Below are 27,861 nucleotides of genomic sequence, written 5' to 3' on the forward strand. Positions count from 1 at the left end.
TCCTATAATCATGTAATTGTAATGACTGTCATTGATTATAACAGGTTTTTTATTATTATTTTTATTATTACACTGTACAACTAAAGACTTCTGAGCCTCAGACAACTCTGTTTTGAATGAATCCAATCAGAATAAAAATCTCCATTTTTCTCTTTACAGTCAAAACTTCTGCGTGAGACAAAGGCCATCCCTAACTTGATCTTCAGCATTGAGCAGTATGAGAAATACCTCATCACACTCTCAAAGAAATCAAAGGTATGTGTGAACTGGATTGCTTAAGACAGTTGACAAAATATGATTCTCAGAAATACATACATACTTAAACGTAAAAACAGAACACTGAGCAAAACGCAGAAAACTGTGACATCAAATAGGCCCCTCATAAACAGTGTTGCACCAACGTCTGTGTGCATGTTTCTCCAGGTTAATCTGATGCAGTACATGAAGCTGAGCACCTCAAGAGACTTCCGCATCAACCCTGCTACTCTGGACGCAGCCTTGCAGGAGCAGGACAACAGTCAGGAAGTAAGTGCAGTCTCATTCTGTAACAAGCAGCTTTACACAAGTCAGTAAATCTGCTGAGATTGAAATGCTTTTCCCATGTGTTTTGAACATTTAATTCCCTTGGACATTCCAGTAAGCTTCTGGGTGGGATCTCAGTGTCTGTTTTTCTTCTTCCATCCCTTTCAGACCACAGAGTCACAGGATGCAGAAGAGACACAAGAACCCAAACAGAAGAAGAGAAAACAGTGAGCCAAGACTCCTGTTTGATTTACACATCTCCTCGGTGATCTTCAACTCTGACAAGCTGCTCAACTTCCTCTTGGCAATTTTGTGTGTGAACTGCCGTTTTGTTTAGAGAGCCTTTAGTGATGTCGATGATTTGGTAGATGTCCAAGGCCTCGCCTGTGGAAAGTTTGCACACATTGTTGGATTGTGTTCCTGTAGTTCACTCTATTCATAAGAAATGTGTATATAAACGTATAACTAAACACGGTTAATGGTCAATTGTATAATATGCTGCTCTGTTGTTAAGATAAAGGCCAAAGTTCTTATTTTAAAGATGGTAAAGTTGTAACTTCATAAATTAGTACTTAGGATGGCCCTACTTCATTAGTCATTGGCTAGGAAGAGGGGGACCTTTGGCTTCTAATACACAGAAAAGCATCCTAAATTTCCTTTCTTATTCTGTTTATCCATTTTATTTTTGTTTAATTGTGTCTTGCATGGAATTTTAGCCTGGCAGGAGTAAAAATTCCCTGACTTTAACTGAAATGTTGGGCATACTACAGAAAAAAGAATGAATAAAGGCTGATGATGGTGTGCATGGTGTGCAGAACTCACCTGATTTTAGGCCGTATCTTCTTTCCAGACCTGTCGGGTTGGAGGGGGTTACACAGTCCATGGTGACCTCCTTCCTCAGACACTGGTCAATGTCGACTGAACTGAAGAACGCCACTGACTGGGGAAGGTCCTTCATGCCTAACGCATGTGCGAACACGCTCCTACAGGGTACAGAAGCGCACATCCGGAAAAGCTGTCAGGTTTATTGCCTATTCTACAGTGAATATTTTTTAACAGGGAAGGTTAAATACCTTGTGAGCAGGTTTGTGATCTGAAGTGCCAGCGCTGCTCTGTAACGGTCTTCGCTGCAGACCAGGTACCGCACCTCGTCGTGGATGCTGATGCAGAAACGGCCATCAATGTCGTGCTCCTCAAAGAGCCACTTCATGGCCACCAGCATCAGATGGAGGTAGTCCACTGCAGAGCTTTGGACCACCCAGTTCACTCTGCTCGTGATAAACTGACAAATGAAATAGGGCAAAATCTTACTTTAAAGCTGAAGAGATCCTTCAGAGTTTCCATTAATGGTAGCAATGGACCTCCACCAGACCGGGCTTTTGATTAACATATGTAATTCATTATTCAGGGGAAGACACAGCTACTTCTATGCAAATAATTTCTTCTTCAAAATAGTTTATAATAATTTTTAGGACTTGGCCTACCCTTAATCACAAAGTGGCCATTTGGCTATAGACAATAACAAAAAGCAATAAACATTACAGTGAATCTCCGGAATAGTACAAATGTTTTTTGGCACACAAGGCTCTTGATGTGGACTGCTCACGCTAGTTGAACCAGCATGGTGAATAGATTTGTGTTAGGAGTTTGTCCCACTGATCAGTACTGCCTCACCTCATCCTTAACTGCCTTGGGCTCCAGCGCTCTGCTAATCCTGCAGCCTAGAACAGGAGTGGCTGGCTGGGCTGAGTGAGCGATGCTCTCCAGCTTATTGAACATGTCCGACTCCGTTCCTCCAGCCCACTGACGTTTTTCCACCATGTCCCACCTCTTCCGCCGAGAGCTGAGGAGATGAGAAACACAGAGGGAAATGAAGGAATAGAGCAACTAATGGGATGTAGAAGATGTGACAAGAAAAGGCTCCAGTGAAGTGGTTGCGTGATGTTTTACTCGCTCCCTCACCACTTTGAGACCAGTCTACTGATCTTCCGCAACTCCTGCAGGGTGACGCTTCCATTTTCCTCCCTCTCCACCTTTATACCCAGTTCACTGACCAGCCACTCGCACTCCTCTGTCAGATGGTAGCTGATGAAACAAACACAAACATCCAGCACTAAAGGTAATCACCTTTTCACAAACAACTAAAAATAAAAGCTTGACTTGAACACAACTATTCAACGTGAGTGTACCTGCGTACGCCCTTTGTTAAGGCATACATCTGCCTGGCCTTACTGGCAGCTTCTGTCTGACAAAGGCGGTGGTTGAACTGCATTAGCAGCCTCTCAGCAAAGGGTTGCCCTGCACCATAAATGCGTCCATAGTTGAACACCTTGGCGTGCTCTCGGCTGATGCCCACAGTGGCAGCAGTGCGGCTGTGTAGGTCAGTGCCGTGACTCTTCTTTCCCTGAAGGGTCATCCAGCCAAATGCTGTACAACCTGAACCCAGCAGGAACATAAAATGAACATTTATCATCAGATGCTATTTGTCCAGGCTGTGACAGACATGAAAATGCGTTCAATAATGTGCCATTGAAGTAAGAACTGTACGAAGATTTAAAATAGGGACAAATCTGACCGTGCATGCCAGCAAAGTGGGCCTCCCCAAGCACAGCAGCGATCCACAACTCTTGAGAGTCCACATCTGCTCCCACCAGGTGATATCCAGGTGGTACCTGCACCATGGCCTTCAGCTCACTGCCAACTCGATCCCGCTGTGGACACAAAAAACAGACCACATAAACAAAATGTCTATACTAGCTGATAAAGGAAATTTAGTTCAAACTGGCAGCTGAGTCAGAAACTTCAGACTTGGGATGTGAAGTGAGGTTTTTCTTCCCTCTTACCCGTGCATTACTGGCAGTCAGCCAGGTTGGCTCCACAGCCCTACGTGTTACCGTTCCAGCAGTGATGACCTGAGGTAATATGGCACCATACCGGCCCTCTTTATCAAACTCTTTGTGTCTTTGGGAGACAGAAAGGTTGTTAAACACCGCAATGACCTTTCCCCACTACACGGGAGATAGATAACTACATGATAGCTATTGATATACTAGACATACCCGCTGACAATAGAAGGAAGCTCATTCTCTTGCAGCCATAGCACCATCTGCGAGCTATGAGGAGAAAGTAAAACCATGTTTTCACCATCTTCATGACTGACAAAGCTGATTGTGATCATCCAGAAAGATGAGCTACTTAATGCTGGCACCTTATGCGTTTATGGGCGTTCCTCCAGAAGGACATCATCTTGTTGATCTCCAGAGCTCGTGCAGCGTTGGCTCCACCCCGTCCTGCCCTGAGAGTGCCATCCTCCATCTTGGACAGGAAGTCTTTTGAAAAAGGACTGCCAACATTGTTGTGATTACCATCCTGAAACACACACGTATTCTGTGAGACAATGAAACTAACTTAATGAAGTGACAACACGTCAATACTAGTTATTCAGGGCTTATGAGGGCTTATTACCTTATGAGGTAATTTGAAAAACCAGCACCCTGGAATATCTACATCGTTGTAGGGGCCATTTCCATGGTGATAATGGCAGTGACTCTCCTCTGAGACATAATGTGGATCTTCAGACTGTTGATACAGAACACAAACTATGCATATGTCATACAACAAATCACAACAACTAATGTTTAAGTTCAGCACAGCGAAACAAAAAGCACATGTAGAATAAAAACCACATCACATTGCATGTTAGGGCCATTCAACATGAACAAGGCTTTAACAGGAATTGGAATATACAAATGTAACAAGACTATACAGAGTTTGTGGTCCACGTGTTTATTCTACATCATAAAAGAATCTAAACGGCCATTTCACTCACCCTGTTGTCCTTCCTCTTCCCATTTTTTGTCACTCTGACTCCATTTTCCTCTGTCAGACTTTCCAGGGAACTTAACTCCTCCACCTTGAGATGAGGTTAAGAAACACACCTCTGTCATGATACATATTCTATCATTTCAGAGCCCGTGGACATGGAAAGTCATGCTGCAGTAGCTACCAGTTGTTCCTGTTTCCCCTAGACCAGAGGTTTTCAAAGTATGTGGCAGGACTGGGGGGGGGACTGTTTTTCCCACTTTTGCCTTAGGACAGCCTTTGAAAATGTATTTGCTGTAGTCTCAAGTTATGTCAAACAGCAATAGCAATATAGACTATCTTGGCTTAATTGTTTAGTGTCTACGGGATCCAAAAATCACAATCATGATACCACAGGCATTCAGGAATTGTGCGAAACTAAGCAAGTAAACTAAGGGGGGGGTGAAGGCTTTGGCTGAGGGGAGGCACACAGTCTCAGACTTTGAAAAACCCCCCCACTAGTCTATAACAATGGACGTCAAGACCATTACCTAGATTTATTGTTTTGTGATTATGATGTCTGATCTAAAGTTAAACGAAACATCTCTTTCATATCATTTCAAACAGGGGATTTATGTATATTTGCGAAAAAGACAAGTTTTTTGTAAATGCTACAAGAATAATTGCATTATGGGTGTATGCACCTTTGCCCACACTGTGCTGTCTGTCCACATGAGGTCCTCTGAAGGGCTGCTATCCAGATATTCAGGTTGCTGTTTGCTGTTCTGCTCACAATACTCTCTGTAAACACCCTTAATAGCTCTGCGGGATAAAACAATTAATAAATGCACACACACCCTATGCTCTGAAAATCTAAAACTAAGTCATGAATAGCTGATCCCTTGATGATATAAGCACAGCGTATTACAGACCTGTGTGGGCACACAGGGCCTGTATTTTCCTCCTGAGATACCAGGTTATCCCTGCGCCCAGGTACCAGGTAGCCCCACCCATGTTTCTCTGTGTAATGCAGGGGGAAACCATCCCACGTCAGACCCATCAGCTTAGGAGTCACTCTCATCTGTAGACTGATGAGGCCGGCTCCAGGTGACCAGCTGTCCCCCTCAGACATCTTCTCGCACAGCTTACGATACCACCTGAAGGACACAGTAAGGGGGGAGAAAAACTAACTAACACAGTCAGTGGTACTAAAACTGCCTCTGTGCTGCTTGGAAGTCATCTAACCCAGGATGTCCAGGCAGATGTAGCCTTCTCTTAGGAAGTCGATTCACGGTTTCCTTCATCTTCTCCACCGCCAGCCTGCTGGGGCAAGGGCTTGCCATCTCCTCTTCAGAGGGTGGACCTGGGTCTAATATCACAGCAGCTCAACTGAATCATCTCATCTGTTATTTTTAAACACATTTTTTCAATGGTGATAAAATGTTTTAACTACAGCCATCTTAAAAAAAGAGAGAGAAATAACACTGGCTTTATGAATGTGGCCCAGGACCTGAGCTTATACCTCCCTCCCAGTCTGGAAGAGGAGTAGAAACTTGTGTTTCAGCTGCTTTTTTGGAGAGTCTCTTCTTGCTGGCTGCTACTTTCTTCAGCTTGAAATCCTGCACATCCCATTCAAGATCCCAAAGCCAGGGGTCTTCTTTGTATCTTAAGTAAATAAATAAATAAAAAACATATATTATGGATGTTTTTATACAAAGCAATTTAAAGCACATATCCCCTGAAGTTATGGAACTATAGATTATGCATAAATCTATAACCTTTTTTCCACACACATATGGCCAAAATTAAATAAGGTGCTACATTTAGAGGCATGGTGATAAATCTGTATTTTTCTCACCTGTCATCCTTCAGCAGCTGGCACGCATCATCTGCAAGAGTCATCAGAGACTTCTTCATCTCTCTCTGAAGCTCTTCATAAACGTCCTGAGAATCTTCCAGGTAACGCCCCCAGTTTTGATTGACAGGGAGGTAGCTCACACCCATCTCCAGCATTCCTGCAAACGTCACTGGATGAGGGCACCTAACAAAAGATTAAAGAACTGCTGTTATTTCACAGCATAATGAACAAAGTAACATTCTTGGATAGAGTATTCTAACGTATAACTTATGTTCATTTTTGTGGGTTGGGGTCCACGAACCTCTCCATGAAGAGAGGTAGCTGTTCTGTGAAAACTCGATGTGTGGCTTGAACATCCAGGGCGCAATACTGCATTAATTCCTGTAGAGGTCAGCAAAGCCACAATTATTTATCTGTACTTTTAGAGGACCTTGTAATATGAATACATTTGGCCTGTGATTACTGACAATCTGACACAGGATTTATCATGAACCTCTGACCTGAAAGTTGTTCCTGACATCCACCATGCTGCCCTTCACAAAAGTCTCTCTGGCCTCTTTCTGCAGTGGCGGCCCTCCCACATACAGAGCATGGACATCAGCCAGGTTATTAATGCTGCTAATATTCACCCAGTCCCAAGAGCCAATCTATACACAAACACATCATGTCACACTGAGTTTTGCTGATGACAAAAGCAACTGCCACGCCAACCAAAACATACCGACACGAGAAGCACATTGCCACCAATAATGCATACTGTAGCCGAAATACGGTGAATAAGGAACACAAACCATTGGGCCGTCCCTTTTCTGCCCAGCTTTCTTAATGTGAGCCTTGACCTCCTGAAGACCCCTCCTTTTACCCAGCTTATTGGCCATCCACAGCGTGCGCTGGAACCCAGTCAACCCAGAGATGGCCATGTGAAGGCTCATGGTATCCATGAAGCGTACCTTTGAACCCTTCAGGAAAGAAAACACATTTTTGTACTGTACATAAACTTTTATGTCATGCCCAGGCAGGTACCTGCTACTTTTACATTTAGTCATGTGACTCATAAGGAGGATCATAAAACCATACAATAAAGATGCAAACAAAAAGAAGAGTGCTAAAAAGCTGAGTTGGTAAAGAGGCAAATAAGGACAAAACACACCACCCCTTGAATACTGACCTTTAGTAAGTATTGCTCCTTAATGTAAGATCGGTCAAAACTGACATTATGGCCAACTATGAGCCTCTCCTTCCACTGAGACTCTGGTGGGTGGACAGGGTTGATAGGTGTCTCCAGTGGGATGAGATCAGCAAGGGTCAACTGGTTTGACCAGGAGTACCGCTCTTCAATCAGACGCTTACTGCACCAGGAGTACCTAGCAAGGGAGAAATATACACATCGGGAAAATTTTAATCCAACTGACATTTTACATCCACATATGATTTTCATAAAACATGTACATCTTTTGGTAGCATTAGTGGGACTATGGAAACACATTCTCTGCTTATTAAGCAAAACAACCTGACCCGTAACACCACAATGAAGTCAATCAATCTGTCCAATAAACAGTTTAATGGTATTTCTCTTACACAATCTTTATAATTCTTTCTTGTTCCTCACCAGTTCGTGGGAGACACAGCAACAGCCAGTGTGGGACACTGCCCCTCCGTCATGCACACCTCCACATCAAACACCAGTGCTGACTCCTCTGGGAAATCAACTTTCTGACTCTCCCCATTGGGCCCATAGCGTGTCCAGCCAACCTCCCAGATCCACTTCGCTGGCATGGGAGGGAGCTCAGCCTGCTGTAGCTTGGATGCAGCCTCAAGGTAGGGAAGACTCTGCTTCTCGGCCAAGATACGAAAGTGCTCATCAATATTTTTGCCATACATGTGGGGAAGCTTCAGCTCCACATCAGGCAACAGTGACGTTTCCTTCCCCCACAGCTGGTGTTTCTGCAGGTGCCTGATGCTGCGCTCCACATCGTCCTCTCTGTACTCTGGTTCCAGCCCTCGAAAGATCTGCCTGTGGAGGTTCTCTGACAGCATCTGAATCTTAAGGGGGTTCAGGCGGATCTCTGTGGAGTCCTCGCCCTGAAAAGAGCGAGGCTTGGTGGAGCAGAGAGAGCGTAAACATGTCCATTGAAGAGAAATGAGAGTCCTCTGCAGAGGACAGCGCAACACATGCAGCATCACCTCATGAGGACATCACTCTTGAGCTGGAAGACATAGATAGATCAACCTTATGACATGATACCACACAGTTTGCCTCTCATTACAAACTGGGGCCAGTTACAGCTAGCTATATCTAGGTAGAACCTAGATATAGAATGTTTGATTTTATCTTATGATGTGTGATTTTGGTAGAATGATATTGTTATGTAGTCTTAAAGGGTTCATTAAATGGTATCTTGGTGATTTTCTGATCTTATTGCTTGATGAGTAAAACAACAGCTTGGTCTTATTCACTCATCCCTACCTACTTTAAATTACATAACTTACTGGAACATAATTCAGTCACACTTTTGAGGACGAGAAACACACCTTTATATTTTCCTCAGATAAGGTTAACTTCCTCAAAAAGTTATAACCCAACTTTAACATTAACGCTAGATATGTCAGATGAAAACAAGTGCGGTAGCATAGTACAGCTAGGTAAGTTACACTCGCAGAAAAATACTCACCTGTTTGGTTAAATTACTATAGTATACCACCAACCTGCCAACGTATGTTCACTAACATCTGACCCATGCCAAAGGGACTGTTGCTAATTTGTGAGCAACCAAACAAAATAATAACTGTTTAATCCTGTCCTCACCAAATGTGTTAGCTAGAGTTTCACTCAAAGCAAACAAAACAACTCACCTGCTCTGTGTTATCGGGTTTAACGTTAATGTTATCAACTAAAATATGTTTAAAAAGCGCTACACATCAAATGTGGTTGTTGCCTTAGCATGCCTAACGTTACCCACGGGGTAGAAGGACCAAACCAAGACAAAGCGTTAGCGACCCCACGCGGTCCGGATGACTGCAACATTTTTAACAAACACAAAAGAATGATTGGCTGAACACCACGGTGGGTAACGTACAATTGGGAAAACGTGAATTATCCACAATTCGTGATTTATATCACACATCAGCACAGCACACATAACAAATGACTTTCACCCGAAATATATTAAACTTGTATGGAGCTGTTATTCGTTCACATCGTGGCCGCGTGGCCTAATGGATAAGGCGTCTGACTTCGGATCAGAAGATTGCAGGTTCGAGTCCTGCCGCGGTCGCTCTTTTGAGTCCAAATTATGTTGATGTCTGGATTTGCTGCATTGTGTCTTTCAGCGAAATGTGTACCAGCTATCAACATTTCACTGACTTCTTTGCTAATCGACAATGGTTTTTATTATAGTGGCAAATAAAAGGAGTCCTCGTTACCTTGAAACGGTTTTAAAGCCCAACATCCTGATGTGGATGTGAATAGTATAGTGCCTGAGGAGGTCGGTCTCATTTCACTGCAACACCTGCCTTATTGCATCCCAATAGGCTACAGCTACGCTTGCTTTCCTCAAATGGTATTTCGCCTTGCTTTAGCTTTACACATCTACGATCATGAAAACAATGGGTAGCCTGTATTCTGTCTGGCTGTACTTGTAATGTGTTTGCCTTTGTTGTATTAGCGAGGATGGTCTGGCATGATTAATGCTGTTGTGTTTTGTCTTTGCCTCTTGATAGACGATGGCGGATGACACGGAGGATGTGGAGCTGGACTTTGCTGCTGACGAGCAGGAGAGGGCGCGGAGAAGCGCAGTCATAAGGTACACTGCAGGAGATGTTTATTATTATATAAACTCATTCGTATTGCACAGTCGCTTGCTTTTATCAATATAAAATACATATAATTAGTCATTTAAATCACATGAAACGTCTTAAACAAATCTCAACAACCACATTGCACACGGTATGCTCTCTCAAATGCAGCAGTTTCAGTTATATAGGGCTATGTATGATGTTATGTTTACATAGGCTACATCATCAGAGTAGGTCTGACTGGACATCTGTAGATTTGCTGTACAACAAAGTTGTCTCTGCCTGCTTTATCTCTATGTGCCTCATTTGTATTTTTAGGCTCTTCATCATTTCTAATCTTATTTGATTTCAGACACCCCCTCGCCTCCTTTTTCCACCTTTTCTTCCGGGTGGTTGCTATTATTACCTATTTGCTCTGTGACTGGATCAGCGAGAACTTTGCATCATGTTTTGTCCTGATCATCACTCTGCTCTCTTTTGACTTCTGGTCTGTCAAGGTGAGAAGTCAAATAGGTAATACTTTACTAAATGTGTGGCCCCTTTCTTGTCCTCTTGTGCACTTCATTCACGTTTGTCCTGTGTTTCAGAATGTGACTGGCAGGCTGTTGGTGGGGCTGCGTTGGTGGAATCAGGTTGACGAGGATGGAAAGAGCCTCTGGGTGTTTGAGGCCAAAAAAGTAAGATACTGTCATTATTGTGTGCCATTGTGAGTGAAGGAACAGCATTTTGGGGGGTATTAAACAGTAAGCTATTGCTGTGTGTGTGTGTGTGTGTGTGTGTGTGTGTGTGTGTGTGTGTGTGTGTGTGTGTGTGTGTGTGTGTGTGTGCGTGCGTGCAGACCTGCCGAGGCAACAACATTGGGACAGAGGCAGAGGCAAGGATATTTTGGCTGGGTCTCATCATCTGTCCTCTCATTTGGACATTCTTCTTCTTCACCTCCCTCTTCTCCCTGAAGATTAAATGGCTGGTGAGACATGTTACTTGTGTGCATGCTCTGCATATAGAGGTATGTACACATACAAGGAATTTGCTTTGTTGACGTTTAACAATAAACATAAACCTATATAAATTAAAAAATGTATCTGTCTGCCTTCCCCAGTCACTTGTGGTAGCTAGTATTTCCCTCCAAGTGGCTAATCTCTATGGGTACCTACGCTGCAAGGCAGTGGGAGACGATGGCCAGCCTCCAGACACCCGCTCTTTCACTGGACAGCACCTCCTGCAGCGTGTGAGTGACTGACTGCAGCATTTAGCATGTACAGTTGTCCCGTTAACATGTCAGTGTTCATTAAAAGGGAACATATTAAGCTCACTAATGATTTCTCCTCCTCCAGCCAGACATCATCTTTGGAATACTATGAAGATGACCTCCTGTACCTGTACAGCCACACCGCTGTGTGTGTGTGTGTGTGTGTGTGTGTGCGTGTGTGAGCGAGAGAGAAGGAGGGAGATAGATGAGCGCTGCGTCTTCTCCAAAGCTCCGACAAACTGCATCTACTTGAATGGCTGTGTGCCTTCCTTGTGCATGCCTCATGCTGCTGACTGTTCACTTCCCATGTTGCCCATGGATTGATCTGGCTATTATGTCAATAAAAGATAAGTGCATTTTACAGTTGTTACTCAGTGAATTATTGTTGTTGGTTGAACACCACATATCTGCAAATTAATTTATTATGAAAGAATTTAAATGCATATAGTTTTCAAAGAGCTCATACAAGACATATTTCTAGATAGTCATAAACATGTTCTTTGTCTTCTTGTCCAGTAAACGTTTGGTCCACGTACATATTTGACAGACGATAGAAAACACAGGGCTAAATCTGATGTGAGGACCCCTAAACTTGCATTAGTTCAACAATGTGGATTCACTGAAGGAAGAAAAGAGAGTTAGTGTGTATGAAATGGAGTGATTGTGTGTCTCCAGTGTTTGATTGAAATTGTTCCACTGCTCCACTAAAAGTTTCAACAAGAAATGCTGATGGCACCTCAGACACAGTGTTAAGCACTAATGATACGTGAACAAACAAATGACCATTAAAGTCTGATGAAAATGTAGACAGTTGCAATCTGCAGTAGGCTAAGTGGCAGGCAGATTTTCTGTGCTTCAACGCACCACACGATGAATAAATGAGCATAAGCACACAAAGCACACAAAAGAATGGGAATCAGGCTTGTCTTGTCCAGTCAAAATGATTTAAACATTATTCAAGCATAACTTAAAATCCATAGAGACCAGTTAATATAAAATGTTTTGGATTATGAAGCATTCAGTACGAAATTTTCTCCCATGACAATATTAATTTGTGTACCAGAGGTTAAAATCTAACTCAAATGTATTTTTCATTCCTCCCCATAATCTGGGGGAAAATTGGATATTTTACATTGGCCACATTGAGCTAGTCCAATTTTAATACCTCCAGAAATTTATCTGCTTAGTGGTCAAACCATTCATTTTGAAAATAAATGGTCATTAAGATAGTATTGCAGCCTACTCCTAAACAGGAATGCAGAGGGAGTTTTTTTAAAGCATACAATTTAAAGGCTATGATTAAATTACCAAGCACTGAAAGCTCTTTTAGGCCAATGAAATTCATTTCACATTCATTGTGTCAGTCTTACATTCTGCCATTATTTCCTATAGCCTACATGTGGCTAAAAGACATAATGAGAATGACCCTATGTATCATTTGGGTCCAGTGTAGTTTAAAACCGTTCAGAATACATTTTCTTCTGATCATACAGATTTGGAGGGAGTTGTTCATACTAGTCTTGGCATTGGCCCCTGTGCTCCCAAGCCATAACTTGCCAAATACAAAAGCCTCAAGACCGCAAAGATCTTTTATTCATCAAGAATGTTCACGTCTTTTTCCAGCCTGTAAAACTGCGTGAAAAGGGAAGGGTGGGAAATCAATTTCTTGTTCTCACTTGTCTAAACTTACAATAGCCTATGGGTATGCTGTGTCCAGGAGATAGTCCAGTGAATGAATAAAATATTTACCCATATGTAGCACCATTTGGCTGCCTGTGGTCACCAGAATTGCGTCATTCTGGCTTGGGCCAGTGGAGCTGGATTTTCACAGAATACAAGACTGAATACCTCTCAAAAAGGGTTGCAAGACCTATGAAATTCTGATGATTTGTTTGTGTCTGAGGTTATAGTAGTGTAATGTATTATAGGCTAAAAGGAATAATATATATATAAAAGGAATATATAGGCCTATATATATATATATATATATATATATATATAGCTTATATACCAACCCGATCATTGACCTTGAGGTGTTGTTTGTCAACTGCTGTTTCTTAGGTGGACTTTCAAGTCATCATGGATGAAATTCCTAAAAGTTCTCAAATAAAAATGGAAGTTTGAACATAATGCAAGTTTCATGACAACTTGGCTTAGGTAGGTAACTCCTTAGGTAGTATTGAAAAGGCTTGTCATTGGCTATTACTAGGCTATATTAGTACGCCTACTAGTAGTATGCTTAGTAGTAATAGTAGTAGCTAGTAGTAGTAATATTAGTAGTAGTAGTTGTGGTAGAGAAATCATCAAAAAACATGAAGAGGAGTGAGATGTCTTGCCGAGCCCGTACTCTTCGGTGCCGGCGGACTCTATGATTGGTCAACACGCCGCTCTTGTCCTAGAATGACGTCAGTGCGGGAGCGAGTAGAGGAAGCGCGCAGCCTGGAGGAGACGCAGAAGCTGGAGGACTGAGGATGAAACTGGACTCACCTGGAGGCAGCAGCGCCGACGCTCTTCAAGGGCCCGATGTAAACGCAGAACAAAAAACATCTGGAAAATTCATTACGGCCTGAAGTTGAGGACATTTCTCTCCAGAGTCTGCTTTGCTTCTGAAACGGGTAAGAAACGCATCTGAATTTGCACGTATACATTTTACCAGCTTTGAGTCTGTTCTGGCATGTCCATGTCTCTTCTGCAGATAAATATAGGGACACAGAAGATGCATGTAAAGTTTACCGTAGAGTTGTTGTTTTTTTTACGCGAGGTAACATAGGCAGAGCCTATTTAATCATCAGAAACGCCCTTCCGTTTTATTTGAAATGAGGAAAAAGCATAGGTCTTTGGTCCCTAAACAGACAAAAACCCTTGTCCTTTGAAGTGCAACAATATACCACCATGCACCTCGGCCTGTTACTATGATCAGTAACAGCTTTTTGTAATAGCTTATGTGGATGATCCTTGTGGTGTGAAATATTCTAGTTTAAGAAGAAGTAGGCCAATCGCAACTCTCATTAAAAGTAGGGATTCGTTGCCCCCAGGAGCACTAAAGAGCCAATAGCAAATTAAAACATATTAAAATCCAGCTCATTTCAGATTTAGTGACCTAGATTTTTTTTTTTAAGAGTCAGCTGTTGATCTAGGAGTAGGCTACCATTTGAACCTTCTTCACCAAAGAGCCCTTTCTCTTGACCTAAGTCTCAGGTTCGTGGTCATGGTCATGCCTTCAGGTCGCCCCTGTTTGATCACACGTTTCAGTAGCATCCACAGAGACAAAATAGGCTTCTTAGTACATTTAGCTTCTTAGCATTATACCAACTTACACGTACATGCAGACTTTAAGTTCTAAAGCTGAAATGTATTTTTGTGAATTTACAACAGAGTGTCAGGTAAAATACCAGCTATGGATTGTGTTAAGATAGCCTGTACAATCGCAAAGCAGGTCAGCGTTAGGTTTTAATGGAGCCCTAAATGAAAAATACCTAGTGTAAAAGAAAAGGATATATAGCCTATATCTGCAGAACACAGGACTGTCTTATATAAAATAACTGTGTATTTTCTAAATATTTTTCAGCGTCCAGGTGGATATTTTGAATGTATCTGAACATGTGGCATGTGAGTGCCACCATATATTTCAAATTGGCAGCTTAAACTTGATTTCTCATTTGACGAGTTCTGCTTGGTAGATGATTAAAAAATGTCTGATTCCATATAGAAATATTGTGCAAGAGATGCTAATGCACTATCATACTCCCGCACACACACATAGGCCTATAGGCTATATATTTACGTATAAATGCAAAATAACAATTTACTTGTCTTATTTAATTGTCTTTACGAAAACCTACAGTAGGCTAATCCTATAATGTTTTTGAAGGAGGCTTCTCAAAGCTAACTACAATATAAAATGGAATTTACAGTAGGCTATAGTTAGGTCGCTTTAATCTCAGCACTGAGTAGGCCTTCAACCAGACAGCTCATGTATAACGACAGGAATATTTGACGGCTTTAGTTTGTAACTTCTCTAACCCACAAAATTTGTGTTCAAATTTAACACATTTGAACACACTGTTCCGTATCCTGTTATTGAGCTAGGCTGCAGTTGTTGTCCGTGGCCTCACTTCTTGGACTGTAATTTATTTTCTTTGTTTTAAACAGTGTAAATGAGCTGAGGATGTCTTTTTAAATATTACAGGCCTAGTAATGCATCTTCACCTCCTCCTGGATGACGCCAGCATCACGTCGGGCTGCAGCACGAGAGAGCGAGAGGGGCTCTGTTTCTGTCTTTGGTTATCTAGCTGTATGAGTGTTAAATACCTGTCATAAAGCTAGATAACCGAAAGTAGAAATGACTTCCGTTAACGTTGTGTTCATTCCCGAAAGAGAAGGGACTTCTTTAAACTCACCAACGCAGATTTTGACTGTCACCTGTAAGGGGTAAGAAGATAGTTTTGCTTTGTGGTTTGGGATTTTCTTAGCTTGTTATTGGCATGCAGATAACCCCAAATGGCTAGGGCTAATGCTGTAAAATAATATGTGAGTTTTGAATTCAACATGATAGGTTAGTTTTTCTTTTATAAAAAGATTTTGATATTACCATTTATTTGCAAAATAATGTTCATCTGTTATCTTTTGTATATATCACCCTGACATCAGCCATGTGATGATAAGGAAAACAAAAATCCCTTTCACACAATGTGTTGATTCTTTTTAAAAGACAAAAGCCCAAAGTTCAAACAGCTTATCCTCGATCACTATGTTAACAGAGTTTGATGTAGGCCCAGAAATCTTTTTTTTTTCTTATCTCACTTTATTTTGAGTATTCACTATATGAGTGGTGTGAATTGACTCTGCGCCTGCAGGCAGTAACTGTGCCTGTTTTAGTTGGTTGCCATCCATACAGGTCCTCTGCAACATGGTGCTCAGTGTTAAACAGGTCGTCCAGTGGTGTGAACTAAAATGTATATGCATGACACCTGAGATTTAGTACCATCATCTGAGAAGAAGTTTGATTTCATTGTGCAAATAAAATAAAATAATGTAGGCCGGGAGGTAATATTCAGCAGACAGCAGACATTTTGACTTTTCATAGTAGGAAAAGAACAGGTGTTATTAATAACATTAACAATGGATCTTTTCTATTCAAATTTCCCAGTAAGCCATGCCAGGGTGACAGTGAGCCAGCATGCACAATACCAGGTCTCTGAAACTGAAACAGCTAAGTAGAATTCAGTCATCATTCATTTTTATTTACAAATGTCGCCTGTGAAGACATTCTTAGAGCGTTTAATCTGATCCCTCCTGCTCTCCTTATTTAGTTGAGGTCCTCCAGAGTTTATCTCAAAGATTCCTAGATGCACCTGCTTTGGGACACACTGGTGTGCTGCACTGCCATCCCTAGTTAAAGTTCAAATTTTACCAAAGCAGCCTCTTATATTTATCTTTTGCATTTCACACAACACTGTTGAATTCATTTACTTTCATCTTTTGATGTGTGTTTTCAAGTTATTAAAAAAAAACAGCATCGTAGTTTTCACCTGTTAGACTTTGTTTATAGAAGAATGAAAAGGGAGGACACTGCTTTGTCCAGACACTAATGTTTCCAGGACTACTAATAATGCAGTTGAGTGGTGTAGCACCCTACACATCCAGGGTTTAAAAAAACCCACTTGGCGTCTGTGTTTAAAGCTGTACTGAATCTTGGAGCCTTTGGGATACATTGTGTCTTGCCTCAATGAGAAGGCCATGGTCATCCTGTAGACAGGAGCTGAACTTTTTAACTTGGTACTTCAGCGCTGTGCGGCGCATACGCTGAGCCCGGAGAATGCCACTGAAGCCTAAAGAGCACCAAAGTGAGATGAGTTTTCATTCACTCCGTTAACTACCTATTGCAGTAGAGCTTGCTGTCAAACCGGGCTAATTGCTTCGTTTCACAGCGAGATATTGGATATGTGAAAAGGCCTTGGTCCAAGTCTTTTCCTGAGCTTTGCCTGTTATAGGTAGAAAATCAACTTGGCGTGCCTCCCTTAATGAATGGGAATAAAAACACTTGAGGCTTTATTCATAGGATGGTCCAATGCATCCTTGTTTCAACCCGTGTATACATGTATTATGCAAATGGTTCTTTTTGTGCTGTTATTCTAGCAAAAATACACACTTATGCACACAAATATCACAACAAGGTAATTGCTTTTTGAGTGATCAAAGCCAGGCCAGAGATTTAAAAGTTTTCATAACTGGTAAAGTGCTGCTGGTCAGTTCTTTAATGAAGAACCTATAATGAAAAGGCTGTATTTAGCTTTATTGCGTTCAAAATGTGCTTTTCATGTTTTATTTCTTCTGTTTTCTCTCTTCCATCTGCTCGTTACAGGCTTCCCATTAACAACACTGAATGATTGGGGGTTCCTGAAAAGAGGGTTGAACCATCATTAAAAGAAAACATGGAGAGACGGGGGGGAAAGCGCTCCATCCGGAATTGCCACCTCCTCCTCCCACTCCTCACCCTTTTTACCCAAGAGCCTCTAGTGCCATCTGTACTGCCAACGGGGAACAGTTTGCCCGTGCCAGGAAGCAGACAAAGACTCCTTGTAGTGTGGGCGCGCTCAGAGGAGCCATCTTGGGAGATGTTGCTGCGACACCTAAAATGGCTGGACTGGCATATGAGGTGAGCTGCATCATGGTTTTCCGTTGGGTACCAGTGGAGGTAGTGGGCAGGAGGTGGCGGGGGTGTGTGTGTGAGATTGTGTGTGTGTGTGTGCGTGTGTGTGATGGGGGATGGTGGCAGAAGGAAAGACAAGGGATAGAAGAAGAGTTTCCCATTTCCTCAGTCACACAGGGCCTCTCCCTTTTCTCCTCTATCTTCTGCCCCTGCTAATTAGCAGTTAAGGGGTGATGTGAGGGGGGTTGGTGGGTGATGAAGGGTGGTGGTGCTTAGTGATGGTTGATGGTGGTGGGGGGGGGGGGGGGGGGAGCAAACAAAATTAATGAGCTGGCACTGGTTGAAGGAAACCTGCCATCGTCTCTTGTCATGGTGCTTCTTTACTCCCTGATGCACACCGTCGTGTTTCCACCCGACAAAGCCCATAGATGAATCTATGCAAAACTGCTTTTGTCATGGAATTCACATTGTGATATTTATTACAGTATCTTAACTATGTGCTGAACCCCTCACGTGAATCTTGTTGAGGAGGGGGTCATAGGGGAAACTCAGATAATTTCCTGTTTGTTAAATCACATTATTGTTTTTAAAAGTAGAACAGTTACAATCTCTCACAATTTCATTTACTATATGAGCAAAGGTATTTATGTGTAACAATATCAGCACTGAATATTAACAGTTTTTGTATTTCGAAACATTTATGTAATGATGCTCATCAGAACATTTTAAGTGTTTAAAGTGGCATTTTTTGAAACACGTCACAGACAGCTTACTTGTTGGATCTCAAACATCATATTATATTGATTGCACTTGCTGCTATAATGATGCACACATGGTGAAGAACTTTAGTTGATACACAGACTAAAAATGTCAGACTTCGCTGATGTAAAAATGTTGCAGTCTTAGACAGATTGCGACATTTTGAGGCAGCGGCCGACAAATATCACCCCTTTACCACTTCCATCTCTGTAACCTCGCATACACTCATACAGACCCTGCAAATGCTTCTTATCGTGGCGTAGAGCTGCTCTGTACCCCTGGTGGTTCTGGCAGCAACCTGAAGCAGAGACACGTGAGCGTGTGTGTCCAGGGCCAACATGTGCAGCTGCAGTGCTTGTGTGTTAATGAACAGCGCCGTGCATTTTCACATTATCATTCAGCTCCGCTCTCTCTCTCTCCCCACTCAATAGCTGTTAGTCCTCCCCCCTCCCCACTCTCCGTAAAGGCCTGCTTTCCCACCATTGTGGGAGCCGGTGCTGCGGCCGGCCTGGGCTTGGGGGGCAGGGTGGGAAAGACCCTCTAGACTAGACATGAGCAGATGCCTGAGACATTAGACTGTCGTGCGGATCACCGGGGTCGGGTGAGCTGCTGAGTTTTAATGTGCGAGCAAGTGTATGCGTGTTTGATATGTGTGTGATGGGGGGTAGTCATCCAGGCCCTGGAGTGCCACCTGACTGTTCATTAGCCTTTTCAGCCTCCTCTGCATGTCTGAAAGGCATGGAGATGCTGTTTTTTTCCTGCTAAATGAGAAGGATTTCACTGGCATTAGTGGTGCATTCACAGACCTGCAACCCCTCACACACCAGATCACAGTTTGCCATTGGAGTGCATCAGAGGTGTAATGCAATGATATTTCAACAGCACAAAGATGCATTTTCATGTATTTAACGTTGAAATTTTATGCAGCGTGCCTGTCATCAACCATGCACTCCTTTATCTTTGCTCAATTACCAGCTTGATATGGTTTGTCCCTCATGCAAACAGAATCTATATATTTGTTTCGCTCTCAGGTGATAAAAAGACAGACATCATGAACATCTCACAAGACAGTTAGTGGCATTGTGCATCACTGAGAATGACTCAGCTAAGGCGATGGGTGTGCCTAACAAGCAGAATGATGTAACCCGCGGATTATTAATGAGCCTCATACTGTACGTGTGTCTGCACAAGATATTTAAGGCATGTGCAGCCCACGTGTCAAAAGATTATTCCCTCTCTTTATTCATATAAAAGACTCAGAGCTGTCTTTATAATTGCATTTGTGCTGCTCATCTGTGATATACGGCGCATTGCTTCAGGCAGGTTTGACAGAAGAGAGAAAGCAAGGTGAAGACGAGAAATTAATCTTGGAGATACTGTGTCTTGCTCCATGCTACGTCTCTGTAGCAGATCTCCACAGTGAGTTAGAGAAAACAGAGTAGCAGGAGCGGGGGAGTGATAACATTGTTGCTTTCGAAAAGTAAAACAAAAGATTAGCTTATCAAGAAAGGGTTAAAGATAGTGGAGGAAACAGAGGCAGGTGTAGCACATGGGCAGCCATGTTTGAGCCACCAGTGTTACCTCTGGATCTGCTGATGAAGTTAGCTTGTGTTAGCATGTGCAGTGCCTTGCTAAATCAATTCGCAGGCACAAGGAGCTGGGCACAGAGGGCTGGTGTGTGTGTGTGCATTTGAAAAGAGTAAAGGGGGGGGGGGGATTGGCCTGCCAATGTGTGTGATAACTGCTGCAGTCGAAAGAGAAAGCATAGTCAAAGAGAGGCGGTGACTGAAGCAAATTCATCCTTACTATTCCTGCAAGAAGATCAACTTTTCTACTATTTGGAAGCACACAGAATAATTATTTTGTTTTTATGATGTGTAATTCTGACTAATTGCAATACACAGGTTGAAATAACTTGGCATGAGTGTTAGTGAGTGAACACAGAATGAAAATACGCTATCAAGGTGAGCTCAACTTGATTGTAATATTATGTGATGCCTTCTAAACACTTTGGTGAAACTGCTTAAGAGTCTGGTTTTAATCCACTCACAAACAAAGAGAGTTTCCAATCAAGATTGTCTGAAACCAGAGCGAGGTCAACGGCTTTGACACCGTGTCAGGAGGATTTAGGAGCTGAACATCCTTGAATCTTCCTCTTTGCACTGTAGTTGCAGTGACTTGAATATTCATTAATTAATTATGTCTTGTACAGTACCTAAAAAAATTACAGAAAAATGTATTTCCCAACCAGAAAATGGCAGAATATAGATGATTACATTTCCTTTCTTGCTTCTCTCTTTCCTCTGTTATTCATTATTAATGGTGTATTTCTTTTTGCTATGTGAGATATTCAGAGCCACCAAATTATAATGTGTGACATGATGAAGTGACAGTAGCCGGCGCTCACTTCCAATTCTGTGTGGGTGAAGCAGCGTAGCCATAGTAGCGATAAAATGTTAATACCATATAGCTCCTGGGTTACCTCTTCGGATTCTCCTCACTATGTGTGGACACTATTAATGTTTTAACGGCTCTACTGTGATATATAAAGCCCAGTTCACGGGCCGCCCATAGTTTTGGATGAGGTCCAATGTGGGTCAAGCGAGGCTCATCTGGGGTTTTTTAATGTAACTTTGGCCGAGACTAATCTAGCACAAAGCCTGACATTAAGTATCTTAGAGGAAGATGGAGAGAAGTTTCTACATCCCAGGCTTTTCAGATTACGTCTGTTGGCTGCGGCGTCCCTGAGTAGGGGTCCTGTATGCTCCAATGAAAGTGGAAGAGAATTAGGTGACTGAGCCTTTAATACAGCAGCCCTTTGTAATTATATCAAGAGGAGATGAGGCTCTAGGGTGATGAGAAATAGGTGGTGTGACCTCATTTTTACATGTTTCCTATTCTATTGGTATAGTACGTGAATTTGATAGCAGGACAAAGGGTGAAAAAGGGAGTAAAAGAGGAAATGGTCATAAAAAAAGAGCAAGAAGTCCAGAGTATAGACTTCTCCTTGTGTCTCTATTCCTGCATCAGATGGATATGTGGATCCATCAGTCAGAAATCAAGTTAAGTTCAAGTTCATGGATGCAGCCGCTCTGTCTGCGGCCAGTCGGGGAGTTAAGAAAATCTGTGACCACCCTGGAATACAAGGAGGAGGGTGGTGGTGATGGTGGTGATGGGTGGGTGGATGGCGGGTACATAGCCTTTGACCTCTGTTAGGGTTGCTATGGGAAAGAGGCCGGTCGGCTCAGTAATGTACAACTGAAAAGGCCGAACTGTCAGAGCTGTCCAGCAGACGTCAACCCCCCACCACACACACACACACACACATACATTAGCTCCAACACGTTCACACACATTCACAGATGGCACGGGCCAGCTTGGGAATGTTGGCTGCAAGAGAACGCTTTATGTTCATCAGACACTGTTATAATTCATCCAGCCTTTAGAGTTACACAGTCTACACCTCTCCCTCAGAGCATCCCCACTATTGTATTGGTCTACCTCTGTCTCATTTTTCAGGCTCATCCTACACATCTAAATGCCCATTATGTGTGTGCATGTGTGTATGCTGTGGACATATGGGCTTAGAAGACACCAAATATATCATTACTGTGGTGAAACCACCCTTATTACTTCTTACATTGCAAAACTTGGAGAGCTCTGTCTCCTTCCCCAAGTTCTACAAATTCAATTGACCACAAAAAAGGCTTCCCAACTGAAACATAACTCAAGTCTTTTCAATCAGAAACAAGCAGAGATGAAAAAGTTTTTGCTAAAAGGTGTAGCCCTTACATCATCATCTACAGAGCAATAAACATACATTTGACTTTGTATTCAATTTCTTTGTAGCCAATCTCTATAAACTGTATAATGTACAAAGCCTCTTTCCTCTTTAAGAAACCAAGAAAATAGAAGTTTCTCTGGCACATAAAGATCTTTTACTTTTGTTTAAATTCAGCTTCAAATGAGATTCTACAGTTCTTTTTATGAGACCATATGTGTGCTGTCTTCAGGAACAGATTGCACATTTTACACGGTAACCTGTTTTGAATTTAAAAAAAAAGTAAATGTATGTGCCATCCTCTCTGGCCCACACCTCTTGCTTTATTGTCTCTGTTATTCATGGTTAAACCACATGTACAGACATATACATGAAACAATCTGTGACATCAGCTAACTACATATTTCTGTCAGCTCATTTTTTAAAAATGGTTGGTGCTCGATGTTTGAGTGACTGCGTGTCAGAGAGGCCATGCAGATCCGCTGATTGGAATATGTACATGTTTTCATGAACCCCCCCCCTCTGCAAATGTGTGCAAGTGTGTCCTCATTTAAGGTTGCATTCATTCAGGGGAGGGGTCTCAGGAATAAAAGAGTGTGTATTTGCATACGCTGCATGCTGTCTGCAGAGAGGGAGCAGTCAAAAAAAAGATGTCAGAGGTGGACAAAGAGAACGAGGACAAATCCTTCATTGTGGGGTTGGTGGGAGAAAGGCCCTGTCTGAATTAGGGAGTGGGTGAAAATTGACAGAGAAAGAGTTCGGGCTGGTTCCCTGTGGGGATAAAAGCCTTAAGATCCCTCCATGCATACAGCCTGAAAATGGGAGAGAAGAACAACATGCAGAGGGAAGGGGCCTATTTTTTTTATACATGGCATGAAAAGGAAGTTTTATTTTCTGAAACACTGCCGGCAGTTTCTGATGCCCAAAACTAAAAATCATGAGCACCAACAAATTCAGGATTGTCAAAACAAACTCATCAGTTCTAATCCTAAAACAGTATTTATTGTAGTGAAAAAAAATTCTTTCTTCTGTATTTTTTTCTTTCTGGCCCAAAATGTGAAATATGATTACTGTCTATGCAGAGTGGAAGAGTTTGATTGTCATGCTAATGATTCCCTCCATCATTTGTCCTCAGGATGTGAGAGGATCTGCAAGGCCTTCTACACTCTCTAGGAACCTGTTTTGGCACAGGAGATCGTGGACCAAGCTCAATGAAATGTTGTCATCGGAGGCTCTCACCAGAACATGAGGAATATCAGTCACCCACACACTGCAAGAAGATTTTTATAAAGGACTGTAGAAGCAAAACCGATATTCTGTAAGCCTGAAATGTAAAACTTGAGGTATGCCTATTTTCCATGAAAATACCAAGTTATTTTAAGATATTGTATTAATGATAAAGTGTGTGCGATTAAACATGTTTACACAAATGTGTTATTTTAAAATTGTGCAAACAAAAAAGACTTAAATGTTCCAAGGTTTAATTAATTCAATTATTGATTCATGTATCTCATGTCTAGATTGAAATAGTAATTAATAGGATATAAATGCATTACTGATTAAGTTTGTTGTTTTAATTTACTGTTGTCAGTGACATTTCTTTAAAATAAAAATAATGAAAATATGGCCATCTCCTCTCTCTTGATTTTGGTAATCAGTTAGGCAGGGAAACACTAGATTGTCATTCTGGATGCTGGACTGTCACATTGCTGACATGGGGATTTGTGTTTTTACAGAATTTTTTACAAAACAACCTTTTGTCTTTAATCTTCAAAAAAAAAAAAAGACATTTAAAAAGTGGAAAAATAAATCAACGTGTTTAGGAGTCAAACCTGCAGGACTCTCTCTCTCTCTCTTACTCTATCCCTTTTCCTTCTTTTTTTAGATTCACATGGTGAATGTGTGTGCGTGCGTGTGTGTGAGGATTGTGTGAGAAAGTGTTTGAGTGACCCCGCATTAAGTTTTAATTAGGAGGAGCAGACAGAGGGACGTGTGTTGAATCAGTGTGAGAAAGAAAAGTTCATCAGCCACAAAACTCAATGGACCCTGCCCGCTATTAAAATATATAACACGGTTTTGTTCATTCCCCTCATATTTTATTTGTCAGGAAAACGTAGACCTGCTGCACGCTGCGAAAAAAGTCCTAAACTAATGACGCAGGCTAAAAAGATTATGTTATATACGATGGATAAAAAATACGTGTGCGTTGTTTACTTTAAATCCAAATGTATTACTACTCACTAGGCCCCAGTTTAGACGATTAATCAGGTTTTGGGATTACAGACCGTTCTGGTGTCAGTCGGACCTCAATCAGTGTCAGACTGATCCGTGTCCGGAGTCAAACAACAGATGGACACGCGCCGAGCCAACGGGGGATTATTTCCGTCTCTTGATGGGGAAACAAGTAAAAACGCCTAAAAGTGACAGAAAAAAGAATTTTGTCATTTCCTCTCTTTTAAAATGAATAAGGTTTTATTAAGTAGCAATGGTAGACAGAAAAATATTGTGACAGTTGATTTAAGTTGTTAAATGTTTTTAAACAATTAAACGGTATTTCATTAATGGAATCCCTTAAATGAAATCGCGTTTTATTCAGTGTAGCCTAATAATAAAAACATAAGAAGGTATTTAAAAATAGCAAAATTTTATAGCATTAAAGTGCATGGCTGCTGAATGTGTTAGTTAGATATACATATAGGCTACATAATACATAAATATATTTTATTTTGAAGTCAGTGATTTAAATTTACAGCAACCATTTTTTCACTATTGCATTTGATTTGAAAACAGTGTGAAAACATCACCATCTCCTGAGAGAAAAATTTAGATTAAAAAAAAACAACCATTGATCCCAGACAGGGGAAATGAAGAGTCACAGCAGCAGGAGAACATGTGCATGAAGATAAGTAACTTAAAAAACTAAAATACTATATACATTAAGAGCATCTACTATATTGATCATCTAGAAAACAATGGCTTCTGAATACAACATATAGTAAATAGTAACTAAAGAGACAATAATAGTCACAAATAAAATGAGAAGAAAGTTACAATTAATAAATGCAATTAAATAAGTCACTTAAGTGTGAACAGCATTTAAAAACACTTTGTTTTCATATCTGCTTAAATCTAAAATCCCAGTCTACTGTAGCAGTGGAGATCTCAGTCATGGAGGCCCATACAGGAGTCAGCATGTTTTCAATCCATCCACTACAGTGGCTGATTTCGGTGATTAGTTCCCCTCTCTGGATGAATGGAAACCAATTAGTGAAATCAGCCTCTGTAGAGTTTGGATGGAACGAAGTCCCAAATGTTCAAATGATTTTGTAAAAACTGTGACGCTGATGTGATTTTCATCATTAAAACATGTTTCATTTTGTGTTGACTTTACCCTCTGCAAATGTGTGTTTTTATGTTTCATAACATAAAAGAGCTCCAGTAAATAATCCTGACAGCTTCAACACCCTGTCATCTTTCTGGAGACGTAATTGCTTGAATTAGCTACTTGGTTATATGTTGCTTTTTGATGAGTGTCTTGTAATGCTGGGCCGCTGGACAGGGACCTGTTGGTGAAGTCCCTACAGGTCAGCAAGGGTCAGGGGTCATGATGTGGACAGTCCCCCAGAGGACAATAAACAGGCTGGAGAGAGGCTGAGGTCAGGAGCCAGAGCCAAAGGTCAAGGGCCACTAATTAAGTGGCTATTTCCTGCTATTCCCCAGTGACTGCTGGACAGAGACAGACAAGAAAATGCATGAAGAACCCTATTTACAGGAAGTTAATAAAACCTGGTTACTAGGGAAAATTAGTGACTGGAACCGCGGATAATATAAGGGGGAAACAACAACAAGTTCACCTCCTAGGAGATTTTTACAACAGGAAATAAAAATTTTATCCACTTTCAAATTACAATTTAGCTCGTTTGCAGATATAGAAAAAAAATAATGCCACATACTCTAGATAGGTTTATATAATTTTCAACACCAAGGACTTTTATACAAGAGTATAGATGCAAATAAACATTGCTGGAGGACTCAGCCCAATAATGTCACATCACAACTTTCACAAACAGCTCAAGTTGAGGAATCCAAACATTTTGGAGGGAAAGTCGGTGGAAGCTGTTTATGCCTTTGCAGCCACTGAATGAGGCTATGTGCATGATTCTTTAGCATAAGAATGGAGATGGGGCCTGTGAACTCCCTTGACACTGACCTTTCTCCCAGGATGTGAATAGTATCACTCAAGGGCTGCCCGGCAGCCTTTCAGCCAGACCTGAGCCGTGCCCTTGCCTAAACTCCTAATCAGGCTGATTTAATGTATCCTACAAGTCCTTCCCCACCACCCACCCCACTGCTGCTTCAGAAGAGTCGCTCTGTAGCCATTTACTGGAGGCACACACACTCCACTCAGCCCTGCCTCTGGGCCCCTGCACTTTGGGAAGTTAGAGGAGCTGGTTTGAAACAACAGGGGGCCCTTTTCCTTCCATAGAGTCTGGATCTCTTAATAATCAATTGGTTCCTCCCCTAAGGAGCTGATGCTTAATCCAAACTACTTCAGGTTTCTCAAACAGTTAAAGTGTGGAGAATGGAAATATGTAAAAAGAAAACATATCTCACTTTTGAAAGGATCCAGTAGTGTGTATAATTTTTTGCTATCAGCTGAAATTGACTGAACAACCAAAGATAAATACAGGTCTACATCTAGCAAATTGTTTACACGTATTTCCACTGTAATAAGTCATTTTGGAGCATATATGTAGCTCTGTCAAGGGTAGAGACCAATACGATTTTTTAAAGCCTGTAGTGCTGAAAGGACAGCGCCAAGTAGAATCTGATCCTGGAACAGATCAACACACTCATTTGCCAAAAAACCCACACATCTCAAAATGAAAGTTTACACACAATTCAAGGACCTTAAACCTCATGTGAAATCTCCACAAAATGCTAAATAATAGCAAAAGTGGAAAAACTAGTTAATATTGCTAAAATAATCCTATCAAAATTGTAGTGATTCTCAGGTTTGGGATGATAATTCTCTATTAAGGAACTGCAAAAGTATACCTTATAGGTGTCTCTATTATATAGCCAAGCTTTAGGTATTGCTAGTTTGTAAATTTACTATATCTGATAGCAAATCAATAAACCTTTAATTATCTTTAAAAAGGATAGCCTATTCAATAATAAAATTTATTTATTGTCCTTTTGAATGGGACATATGAATAAGTCTTTATTTAAAAAAAGCACATTTATGTTTCGTTCTTGTAAGTGGTTGTTTTAGTTGACTGGATGTTAATTTGCACCTATTTATTAAAGACTTTCCGTCAGCGTTTGCCGCCAAAGTGCCTCCCTTGATTGGTGCGTAATACAATCAGAGCAGCGTGGACCGCCTCTTGCTGCAGCTCACTCCCGGCCTGTAATACAGTTAAAGGACAGCCGGTGTAATGTAG

At 41.5% G+C, this 27,861-nt stretch overlaps 3 protein-coding genes, 1 long non-coding RNA gene and 1 other non-coding gene across 11 annotated transcripts in view; 4 read left to right on the forward strand and 1 right to left on the reverse strand.

Moving 5' to 3' along the window:
- fanci (FA complementation group I) overlaps window positions 1–1,325 on the forward strand; it is a 32,693-nt gene extending 31,368 nt beyond the window's left edge. For 3 of the 4 annotated variants that reach the window (XM_038706615.1, XM_038706617.1, XM_038706616.1), the window contains 3 exons: window positions 160–255; window positions 424–525; window positions 691–832. In XM_038706615.1, coding sequence (XP_038562543.1) covers window positions 160–255; window positions 424–525; window positions 691–753 — 261 coding nt within the window. In that variant the 3' untranslated portion in view covers window positions 754–832. Of the gene's footprint in view, window positions 1–159; window positions 256–423; window positions 526–690 lie in introns of all 4 variants that reach the window. The other variant, XM_038706614.1, reaches the window with a different exon arrangement.
- On the reverse strand, window positions 32–9,173 carry polg (polymerase (DNA directed), gamma). 2 transcript variants are annotated; one of them, XM_038706620.1, is made up of 23 exons: window positions 9,035–9,173; window positions 7,791–8,388; window positions 7,350–7,545; window positions 6,973–7,140; window positions 6,682–6,828; window positions 6,483–6,562; window positions 6,182–6,364; window positions 5,846–5,988; window positions 5,569–5,692; window positions 5,256–5,480; window positions 5,028–5,145; window positions 4,352–4,435; window positions 3,988–4,101; window positions 3,731–3,891; window positions 3,582–3,635; window positions 3,366–3,483; window positions 3,098–3,233; window positions 2,712–2,958; window positions 2,485–2,607; window positions 2,197–2,365; window positions 1,596–1,804; window positions 1,345–1,505; window positions 32–906 (listed from the first exon to the last, which is right to left on the reverse strand). In XM_038706620.1, the coding sequence occupies exons 2-23, from the start codon at window positions 8,360–8,362 to the stop codon at window positions 773–775; spliced, it is 3,666 nt and encodes a 1,221-aa protein (XP_038562548.1). In that variant the 5' UTR covers window positions 8,363–8,388; window positions 9,035–9,173; the 3' UTR covers window positions 32–772. The 2 variants fall into 2 exon arrangements, with proteins under 2 accessions (XP_038562548.1, XP_038562547.1); XM_038706619.1 differs by having other exon boundaries at window positions 5,834–5,988.
- A 210-nt stretch (window positions 9,174–9,383) lies between these two features.
- Window positions 9,384–9,456, forward strand: trnar-ucg. The gene has a single exon. It is a non-coding gene; the product is annotated as a tRNA-Arg (tRNA).
- A 144-nt stretch (window positions 9,457–9,600) lies between these two features.
- On the forward strand, window positions 9,601–11,586 carry LOC119894099 (Golgi apparatus membrane protein TVP23 homolog A-like). 2 transcript variants are annotated; one of them, XM_038706625.1, is made up of 7 exons: window positions 9,601–9,741; window positions 9,902–9,984; window positions 10,329–10,473; window positions 10,564–10,653; window positions 10,815–10,982; window positions 11,076–11,204; window positions 11,311–11,586. In XM_038706625.1, the coding sequence occupies exons 1-7, from the start codon at window positions 9,739–9,741 to the stop codon at window positions 11,335–11,337; spliced, it is 645 nt and encodes a 214-aa protein (XP_038562553.1). In that variant the 5' UTR covers window positions 9,601–9,738; the 3' UTR covers window positions 11,338–11,586. The 2 variants fall into 2 exon arrangements, with proteins under 2 accessions (XP_038562553.1, XP_038562554.1); XM_038706626.1 differs by having other exon boundaries at window positions 9,603–9,741; window positions 10,815–10,943.
- A 2,104-nt stretch (window positions 11,587–13,690) lies between these two features.
- Window positions 13,691–24,023, forward strand: LOC119894100. Of its 2 annotated transcripts, none has more exons than XR_005442881.1 (3): window positions 13,691–13,840; window positions 17,590–17,883; window positions 23,553–24,023. It is a non-coding gene; the product is annotated as an uncharacterized LOC119894100 (long non-coding RNA). The 2 variants fall into 2 exon arrangements; XR_005442880.1 differs by lacking the exon at window positions 13,691–13,840 and adding an exon at window positions 15,528–15,656.
- Window positions 24,024–27,861: the final 3,838 nt, after the last annotated feature.

The sequence above is a fragment of the Micropterus salmoides genome, unplaced genomic scaffold, assembly GCF_014851395.1.
Source record: "Micropterus salmoides isolate LMB-PRFRI ecotype aquatic unplaced genomic scaffold, ASM1485139v1 Ms_hic_scaffold_8, whole genome shotgun sequence".
Classification (NCBI taxonomy): Eukaryota; Metazoa; Chordata; class Actinopteri; order Centrarchiformes; family Centrarchidae; genus Micropterus; species Micropterus salmoides.